Source organism: Anneissia japonica, unplaced genomic scaffold (genome assembly GCF_011630105.1).
Source record: "Anneissia japonica isolate Jap-2015-1 unplaced genomic scaffold, ASM1163010v1 scaffold234_len1672027_cov178, whole genome shotgun sequence".
Lineage (NCBI taxonomy): Eukaryota > Metazoa > Echinodermata > Crinoidea > Comatulida > Comatulidae > Anneissia > Anneissia japonica.
The window spans coordinates 116,022-127,083 of NW_022738761.1; the positions used below are offsets into that span (position 1 = coordinate 116,022).

Sequence of the window (11,062 nt, forward strand, 5' to 3'; positions counted from 1 at the left end):
TTATAATTCACTTAAAATAGGTCTATACTTAATTTGATTAGAATTTCCTGGACAATTTCTATTTTTATTTTTAAAAAAAAGAAATCCCGCCTCCAAGCTTTTTATTTTGCTAGAAAATTCAGGTGGGAGTGGTTTTGGCCTATTATCAATAGGCCTACAAACATTATTGAAAAAATATATATATAACAATCATACGACGCTGTCCGAGTTGCCCAACATCAACGATTATAAGGATCGATCACAATAATTAAATTATTTACGATAATAATATTAGGTCGATCAATTAAAGAAACCATTACACTACATATAATGATAATAACAATAATAATAGAACAAAGGACCCTATAATGAATGATGTTGATTCCAAGAAAAATAATAATAAGTTAATAATAATAAGTTTCTTTATTTTAAATCAACGATTATTGTTGCGAGAATCAGATTCACTTAACATTATAACATAAACCAAACTTCAGTAGTACATTAAAATAATCAACAAAAGAATAGAATTATTATACAGTAAAACTTTTAAAATGCCCTTAATTTTACAGGCATATTTTTTTCATACGTTTTAGCAGTGGTACGACAAGCTGTTTGATTGTCTTGAAAGAATGTTACTTTTTTTGTCGTACGTACTCCAAAAAAGGTGAAAAGAAATAGTCGTGACAACGGTCGTACAGGCTATTCAGCTAACTCCCCCCCCACTAAAATACTGGATGCCATAAGACCTGCCAAATGGCAGAGCACCAAATGAATGTAAAAATGAGCTAGTTATTAATATTAGCCATAGTAATCGGCAGGTTCTTGATTACAAGGCTAGACCAATGTAAATGTCGAAATTATTATTATTATTATTATTATTATTATTAATTATTATTATTACCTGTACGTTAAGGGGAACATAGACAATGGAGGAATTACAGAACAATTTAAAAAACGACGTTAAGGGGAATTAACAGAAGATATTATTCATAGGCCTAGTAAATAGTATCTGTAGGTTCCTTATTACAAGCTTTAGGCCAAGGTAATTAATGCTGAAATGATTATTATTATTATTTATTATTATTATTATTATTATTATTATTATTATTATTATTATTATTATTATTTAACATTAATTACATTACAATGATAGTTTGGACAAGTTCAATAACGCCGGAATGGTATATTATTTATTTAATAATATTTCTCTTATGCGCTCTATTTTTTTTATTTAGCCCCCCCCCCTCTAAATCCGCCCCTGAATACTTTCCAATAAATCATATGTCATATAGTCACATGCTTCTCTCATAATACAACAGAATATGAATAATAGAAGTAATTCTTACTAATAGGTCTCCTTAACAATGTTGGTTAAATTACGGATTTTAAACATTAATACGGCATATAAATTACCTGGGTTTTGACGTCGACCTCGCTTGAATAGAAGTGTTGTGAGATAAAAAGCTACCCCTGAGTTCAATTACAGCGTTTTCATCATAAAGCAAATTACATATTATTGGACTGTTTGCTAAACATCTAGATATCTAGCATAAAGTGATTTATACGCGTGTTGATAGTTTAATCAACTTGATTGAGATGATAGTTAATGGCGGCCTGGAAATACATATGGACGAATTCACATTCGATAATAATAACTATCAATGTACAAGGTAACCTTATCAAGCGACTTGCCGTTAATCTATTATAATAAGCAAAAGTTAGCATGTGGCAACGCGACATGTAAAGATATTTTCATTACGATGACGTCGGCTGCTGAGCTCGCTACTTTAAATACGTTAGATTAGAGACCATACGGAGATAATGATAGTATTGTAGGCCTAACATGTTTCGCTACCTTGGAGCTAATTAGGTATATACTTAGTAGTAGTCACGGTGATAGTGGATAATAAAATAAAACGGCCAAAATAAAACTATAAACTAAAAGAAAAGCAACTTCGTTTGATTGCAAAGGACTTGACCTATACGTACATCTTTACATAAGTGCTCTCTTATGGCATTGAACCATGTATAAGCTGAAAATGATTGCTAAATTCGTTTGAATACCGTTAAGTGTTTGAGGGATAAACTTGGAATGTCCTTGAAGAAGACAAATGTATTACCCTGTTTCGTTGCAGATAGGCCCAAGTTCCGAGTGTGTTCACTTGTGAACATTTTCAACGTCTCACAAGTTTGTATACGCTATAATCGTGCAACGACATAGGCCTATTTTCCAAAATGGAACACTTGAATGAAACCACTTTTCTTGAATATTGTGCTGAAAATAACATGACCCTTTCGAACATTTCGACTCCTGCCGCCGCGGAGAGTCTAATCTACACCCATGTAGACTTCATCATAACTGCCGTCATCATGCCGGTACTTTTAGTTCTCGGTTGGATCACAAATGGAGCCTTCCTTTTCGTCGTGTATCGCGTCAAGTATATGCACACGATAACAAACCTATACCTAGTCAATCTTTCCATAAGCGACGTCGTATTTCTGAGTTTTGCTATAGGAGATAAACTCTGGATGTACGCAACCTCCGACGTTTACATGGACAATGTTGCGAAAGATGTTGTAGATATATGTGTGATATATTTCTTTAAGAACATTGCTTATTTTTCAGGCCAGTTTCTGATAAGTCTAATTGCCCTAGGCCGTTCTTACGCTGTGTGTAAACCGCTAGAACAATATAAAGTGAATAGCCTCACACGAGCGATGACGTTGCTAACTTGTACCTGGTGTTTTGCTTTTATACTAGCTGCATCTATGACACCTGGGTACATGGGCCGAATCACCAAGTGCATACTTTGGCCAGACGATGAAATTTACAGCCATTACCCTGACACGCATGTTTATTTCGTTGCAATTTCAAAAGCTGTAAAGGTTTATGTGGAAATCATTCAAACAGTTCCATTTTTTGTTAACGTGATTTTTGAGACCGTATTCTACGTTCTAATAATCCGTAGCTTGTATTCGAGAGTTGCAACGCGCGTAAGCAATGGTGTCAATGGCGGGAAACTCACAGAAATCCGAAATCAAGTAACGCGAATGTTGATTATAAATGGCGTAGTGTACATTCTTCTCTCGTCACCATTTCAAGTGTATTCGCTGATGAGCATGCTTAGCACATTTCGAGAATTACGGCTTTCTCAGCCACAACTAAAAATGTTTCTACATATCGCGCGTGTGCTGGTGTATACAAACTCTGTTGTGAACCCCATTATATATAACTTATCAAGTCACCAGTATCGGCAAGCATTTTTCAGAGCGTTTAGCTGTAGAGGTTCGAAATTTTCCGGGGGTTCGTTCTGTGTATCTGCTAAGAGTCACAGGGGAACTACTACTTCTAGTTCTACGGTAAAGAGTGTCACACAATTAACTAGAAAGGAGTGGTGTTCTTTGATGGGTAATGGTGAGAGTACTTACCTGTAGACCCAATGACAATGTTAATACTTGCTCACATGTGAATACAAGAACTTTGTAATAGACTTATTGATTGATTGATTGATTGATGGATGGATGATAGATCGATCGAGTAATTGGTTGATTATTTATCAACCTGTCACTGAAATTTAATGTACCAATTTATTGTAAGTTGAATAGACTGGCGTACCGTACTAAAATTCCATTAAAATAATCATGCCTCCCGATTTGCTGATCATTGCAACAAATATAATGAGTAATAACAAATAATGAGTAATAAAAAAAAAAACCTTGTAGGACCAGCGATATGATATACAATACAATTGATCAAAAGCAACTCGCATCCATTATACAAAAAACAAGTTTTAAAAATCAATACTTAGACTTAATTTTGACGCACCTTGGATATGATGTTCATATTCTGATTTTTTAAATCAAATTTATGCTTACGGTGTTTTTCAAAATTCTATTTGGTAATGTGTTCCTTTAATGAGGCATAGAGCGTACCATTTATTGCCCGGTTAGATGAGATTTAGATGAGACATAAAATTTCACTCTGCCTTGTATCATGATTATATTGTTCACAATTTCTAAATAAAAGTGATTGTGAAGGTAAGTTAAAGCAAAATTACTAATTAGTTTTATGTACCGTATTTAATTTTATCTGATTCACCATACGGGAAATCGACGTATTCAATATAATTAATAAGATAGTAGTAAAAGTCCTCTCGACGATGATGTATACCCACGACATTGCAGATCAAATAGCCGTCCCACTTACACACATCTTAAATTGTTCGTTTATTTCTGTTATAGTGCCAAATCAACTGAAATCTCAAGGGTAATCCCAATTTACAAGAAGGGTATAAAAGTAAACGAAATTTCAAATTATCGTTCAATATCAATCCTTCTAGTCTTATCCAAAATCCTTGAATTTGGATTTGGATTTATTCGGTGCAAACACCAAGGATAGCCCACGAAAGCCTAGAAGAAGACTTATTTCCAGTGGGGTCCTGCAATGTACAATGGTGGGGAGCGTGCAATGTACAATAGACTTTTTGTTACTTGACAATATGCTATTTTCAATCCCGATCAGTATGGCTTTCGCGAAAAATACTCAACCTGGTATGCCACTGAACTAATAAAAAAATATAATCACATCGTTTGAAAACAAATAATACTTTTCGAACAAAACGTTTCTTTTTATTAAATAATTTAATGAAATATTGTCTTCAGTTTGTGTGATTGTTTGGCTGTTGTTATCCGATTTTCGAGTTTGTTGAATAGTTTTTGTTTCTGTTTTAATACAACGGTGACATAAAATAAAATTAATTTATAGTATGAAATCAGCAGTAATGTAATTAAAACTACAATATCAAATATTGAGTTTTCTATCGGATGCATGTAGCATGAAGAGAGTAACAAATAAAAAATAAGGGTACATGTTAGGACATAAATCGGAATCCGATATGAAAGCAATCAAAGACCACTTTTCTGTGGTCCCAAACTAATAAATTTCCTTCTATCTTCATTATTCTAATTAGAGACCAAAACTGCTAAAGACCACAGAAAACCCAGTCCCGAAAGTGGTCTTTAATTGGAATGAGACCTGTATACACACACACACAAATCAAATGTTTCTATAATTAATTTCAAATAAATATTTTAATAAAAAAAGAATTTGTTTTGGTAGGCCCTATTTCAACTTTAAAGATAAATTTCTGTACTTTAGGAGAAACGGTTTTTTGTCCTTGTTTTCAAAATGTCTATATATTTTAAATAAATAAACTTGAACTTGACAAAGTAAATGGACAGCATACAAAGAAATATGGACAGCCTACAGTTCTGACAGATGAAGAAGAGAGAGAAGTTGTAAGCACTTTATATGAAGTTGCAAAATGGGGGTACCCGATGACAAGAGATGATTTACAATGCCTTGTTAAAGCATACCTTGACAAAAAAGGACGCCGTGTTGAAAGGTTTAAGAATATGCCTGGGCCAGACTTCGTTAGATCATTTGTGGCTAGAAATAAACTTACACAGAGGACACCTGGAAACATCAAAAGATCTCGAGCACGAGTAAACAAAAATGAAGTAATTGAATACTTCTCAAACCTAGAGCCTGTTATCGCTAACATGACACCGGAACGCATCTTCAATTATGATGAGAATAACATCACAGACGACCCAAAAGCAAAGAAAGTAATCGTACCTCGTGGGATGAGAAGAGTGGAAAGAGTCATGGGACATTCAAAGATGGCTATTTCATTAATGGTTTGTGGCAGTGCAAGTGGAGAACTACTTCCACCCTTTGTGATATATAAAGCTGCCAATTTGTACGAATGCTGGATGGTAAATGGACCACTAAGAACCAGATATGACGCTACAGCATCTGGGTGGTTTGATATGGACACATTCCAAAGATGGTTTTTTTGAAATTTTCTTGCCACATGCGGGAAAGATTGATGGACAGAAACTTTTGGTTGGGGATAACTTGGCCAGCCACTTTTCACCAGAAGTTGTAGCGGCCGCAAAAGCGAACAATGTTTACTTTACAGCTCTTCCGCCGAATGATTGATGCTTGATGTTGCTGTTTTTAAACCTATGAAGGAGGTGTGGCGGACAATATTGAACGGTTGGCATAAGACAACCAGGTTACAAGGCACCATACCAAAAGAAGTGTTTCCATCTTTGCTTAATAGACTTTGGAAGGAAGTATCAGAGAGCAAAAGTAAGAACTTAAAATCAGGGTTTCGTGTATGTGGACTGTATCCATTAGACCCTAAACAAGTTTTGAAAAGTCTTCCGGACACAACTGAATCAACTGAAAACGATAACCGAGCACAGATTTGCTGCACGTTGGGTGAATCCTTAATTGAGATGTTAAAAGAAAACAGAGGACAGAATGATGCACCAAAACGGAAACGTGGGAAGAAAATTGCTCCTGGAAAAGCTCTTGAAGAAATTCCGCTACCATCAACATCGAACACTGTGAATGATAATGTGTGTAATATTTTCCAGCAAACTACCCTTCACCTTGATAGACTAAAGTAAATTAAACAATGTTTAATTTGTCTAATGCTTTTTTTCTAGGTTAATTTTGTATATATCGGTTATTCAAGGCACAGTCCTGTAATAAAAAAAAAAGTACTTTTTTATATAATTTTTAAACTCGTGTTTTATTGCATATTTGACATAATTGTAATTTAATTTTTAAACTTCTTTTTTATTGCATATTTGACATAAGTGGTAATTTAATATTTAAACTCATGTTTTAGTGCATATTTGAGATTAGTGCAATTTAATTTTTCAACTCACGTTTAGTGCATATTTTACATTTGTGCAATTTAATTTTTTAACTCATTTTTAGTGCATATTTTAAATTTTCTTGTGGTAACTGCAAGTTTATTTCAAAATTTCATAATTATTGCCACAATTTCAATACTAATACATCCAATGGCATAACAATGTTATTACTATATTGGAATTTTCCAGAATAATTGGGGGGTTATGGAAGAAAATTTGACAAAATATGAAAAAAGTGACCGAAGTTACCACATTTTACGGTAACCGGCCCTGGCAAACCCCTCCGTTTGTCACAATTTCTAATTCCATATACATCTGGCCAGAAGTGGGTTACATAAAAATTTGAAGATTACATATACAGTTTTACTTTATGTGATGTTCAAACCTCACAGTATTGCAAGTGAACATACATAGCGCCCTCTGGAGCAAGGAAGTGAATAAATAGTTCAGTAACAAATCGTTAAATGGACTCAAGCATGTTCTTGTTGCTCTGTTTACACAACACAGTAATAATTATCAAAGAACATAACACTTTATGTCGGGCAGATCCATGCATAATTTTAAATTTAGTGCAATACTAGTTTTCATATGAATCCACTCAATTTAAGTCTCGCATTGTTTAATTGTTCCTAATTACAGTAATAATTTCTGTATTCCTGTTTAATAGTTCTTTGCACCTAAACTCTGCAAGTGCGAAAATCAACAGCATATAATGTGCCATAGCATGGGAAGCAACACCCCTAAATATCTTGCATCAAAAATTTGATTTCATCAATCTTTTGTTGGATTTATGTATTTTGTCAATTGACTTGATAGAAATAAAATATTATTAACTTAGTGCAGTACGTAGCTGTTATATCAAAGTTATCGTTTTCAACAATTTATTTACAGTAATTTGTCCATATTGCATTCCAGTATTCACATAAATCACCATGACAAAAGTTTTATATAACATACACAGATTTTACACACAAATATTATTTTATTATATACACAAGATTTCAAAATACCAAAGAAGTACTAATTTGAACATTTCCTTAGCCCCTTTCATTTTGTTTTTAGTTTAATCTTCTTGACCATGTGATAACACTCAGGAACTGGAAATTTATTTACTGTATTTCTTGTTTAACCTGGAATTAACAACTCAGTTCAACCAACTGTGGTCCTTTATGTCCCAGTATATATTACTATCATAGAGTACCATAGTTATAATTATTTAATGTCAATTTCGCTATCATTTTATAGTATTTAATGATTAAAAATATTTGATGGCCTTGAAAATATGAACATTATAAAAAATCATGTTTTTTTGCAGTAAAAATATGCCTTTCGGTAATTAATTAATTTTGGAAAAAATGTTCCATATTCAAAACAGCTAAGCCTAATAAATAATATAAATGCATGCATAACAAACAATTTGACACTAAATTTTAACTCTTTTGCACAAATACTAACAAAGTTTACCAAAACCTATGTTTTTAATGTAAAATTAAAGATATTTTTATGGATAAAATATACAAATGCAAAATAAAAGCCATCACTTGCCTCAACAATCGTTTTACAGACTGTCATTCTCAGTCATTGTTTACTGCTTGCCATATATTTGATACAAAAGACTGGCAAAACCCGCATCTGAAAGAAATGTACCCACCTAAAATGTGGCAGAGAATTTCCCAAGAAAATAAACAAAGAAAGGAGTTTTGCCACATTCTAAAAGAGTACATCTCACTGCTGTTTGTTCACTCTCCACATCTTGCTGTGAAAGAGGTTTTAGCTGTATGAAGAGAATAAAATATGACTCAAGATCATGTCTTGAAACTAGTATTCTCAATAAACTTATGATGGAGGTGTCCATGAAAGTTGGCAAGGCGGAGTTTCACAAATGGGATCCTAGGCCAGCCGCTAACAGATTGTGGCTCTCAGGGCAGCTAACAGGTTGTAGCTCCCAGGGCAGAAGGGTGAAATTTACTGCAATAATACACTTTTTGCACTTTGTTGTCATCCTGATTGAATCGATAAATATCCATGACAAGCATCTTCATTTTGTATCCAAATCCTTCCAAATGTAAATTTAGTGATGTAGTTAACATTTACCTCATCAAGTTACAATTATATGAATTCATTATTGGGATATAAGTTTGTTATTTTAATTTTATTCATCCTGTTTACTCCAAAATAAAGATGGTAGGTCGTAAAGGAAAATTAAATCCTGCTTCCATTGGTGTTTGTAGTGGAGCAACTACTTTCATGACACCCCCAATTATCATCTGATACGTCAAATAAGAAGGTAGGTAGATATATTGCTTGCATGGGTGTTTACCAAAAGGTACCGGTAGATAGAATGTGGCAAATAATAAATGTTCTGTAGACTGTCCTAGGCAGTGTTCAGAAATACCTCGGTGTGGGGTTGGAAAGTAAAGGGACAAATATTTTTGCATAAATAGGATAGAAGAGTGGATGGATTTTAAATTTTGAATATACTGCATAACTTACAACAATTGTATTTTTTCAACGTACATACTTCCCTCCAATGACAAAATGAGCTAACCCTAAAGTACATTTCAAATCAATTCTTACGGTATGTGTTCGAATCTGGACCTACAATGCTAACCATTTAGACATTTTCAACAATGTGATTGAGGGATCGTGGATTTCTACAAAGGAACTTTTTCTCAATCTGTCGTAGATGAGTAATGTTTGCCAGTAGAAGAAAATGCATGAAGATTTGTTTTTAGGCGATAACTCATTAGGAATAAGAATAATGCTATGTTTTACATGTTATTGTAATTTATTCAATTTTCCAGCAACTGTGGCTATCCAAACTGAAATACAAATTTCAAAACAGCAGGAGGAGGGATGTGGACATCAGGATAAGTGCAGCAATGGAAGAGAAAGCATGCGCCAGTGCCCAAAAATGCTGGTACCAAAGCAAAAGTAGTAAAATATCCACCAATATATGGAATGAAAAATTATCTGCCCATTCGTGAATGGTCGGAAGATGACTAGACCATAATAGTAGGCCTATGTTCTTGATATATTATTTTTCTGTTTGTTATGTACGATTGTTCAAAATATCATCATCAAAACAGCTTTCCAAAAATAATCGATCACGGTATACATGTTCATTGTATATATGCACTATGTGGCCTCCATTTTCCAAGCTCTTAGGCATCATTAGTGAATTTTAGGCCGTCCCATAGGTCCGAGGTCTGTTTGATGTTAGTGTATTAATACTGTTGTTTGGTATCCGGACACCAACCCGGTATTTCAGCGTCTATGTTTCAGGTCTTAGATAATTATTACAATTGTCATTTAGAGTTATTCGTGATTTCATAACAGTAATATTATTTGAGGTTAACGATGTCGTTCGAGTAAGCTACATTATAGAGGGCGCTAATCATAAATCATTAGGATAAGTTTAATCGCCGCTAATTCATTTAATTTTACTCGAAACGTTCGATTTTCCGCAATTTTCGCTATTTTTTCTCACATTTTCCTTCATAACTTCACTTCTACTCGTCCGATTTTCGCCATTGTTCTTTTATTTTATTCGAAATTTAATAATAGTTTTATTAGTCTTAATTTTAATTTATAAGGTTGCCAAATCTCGTCGGACTTTTTAATTTTGTAACGATAGTTTTTGAAATTTTACTGCGTGAAACCTACGATTTTTGTAGAAATCTGGCAAATCGCCCGAAGTTTTTTTGCAGTAGCTTCGCTGATATTGGGCCGAATTTTGTCATTGTTGTGGCAAAATGTAGCCATGTTTATTACCTATAATATATGTAAAAATTAATTTGATTGGTTAATAAACGGCGTCGGACTTTTTATTTTTGTAAAAATCGACCAATAACAAGTCTGTTTAGAAGCCAATGCTTTAGAATAGCGCTTGCAGAATTCACGGGATTTTCAGGCAGAAGTAGCTCAACTTTGGAGGTAAAATTTTGAATGTTATTTGCTTTACATTGAAATATAAGTTTGATTTTTAGTTTGTGAATATGTAGGTGAACATATTGATATAAATTTTAATGTATTTACATGAGAAATGTGGTAGTTATGACAATTTATAAATGGCGATATTCTGCTAGGCCCACAGATTTACATGAAACTCCACTCGGGCCGTCTCGGCTGAATCGACCCGAAAATCTCATTGTAGAATTCAGGAGGTCAAAAGGTCATCAACAGATAAACGTCTACAGAACAACCAACTTCTGAGAGAACGTCGCTGTCTGATTTTTTAAAAATACATTGATGTTACCATGTTAATACCAATGGGTCGTTTAAAATGACATATACTATTTGATTAAGCTGCACGAGTAATGAAAAGTGTTATTTTAACTTGAGTTACATA

General features: G+C 33.7%; 2 protein-coding genes across 2 annotated transcripts; both read left to right on the forward strand.

The window, feature by feature from the left end:
• Positions 1-1,712: 1,712 nt before the first annotated feature.
• On the forward strand, positions 1,713-3,414 carry LOC117117702 (thyrotropin-releasing hormone receptor-like). Its single transcript, XM_033262096.1, has one exon. It carries the CDS (start codon positions 2,215-2,217, stop codon positions 3,412-3,414), a length of 1,200 nt encoding a protein of 399 aa, XP_033117987.1. The 5' UTR covers positions 1,713-2,214.
• A 1,902-nt stretch (positions 3,415-5,316) lies between these two features.
• LOC117117703 lies at positions 5,317-5,841 on the forward strand. The gene has a single exon (XM_033262097.1). The coding sequence runs from the start codon at positions 5,317-5,319 to the stop codon at positions 5,839-5,841; it is 525 nt and encodes a 174-aa protein (XP_033117988.1).
• Positions 5,842-11,062: the final 5,221 nt, after the last annotated feature.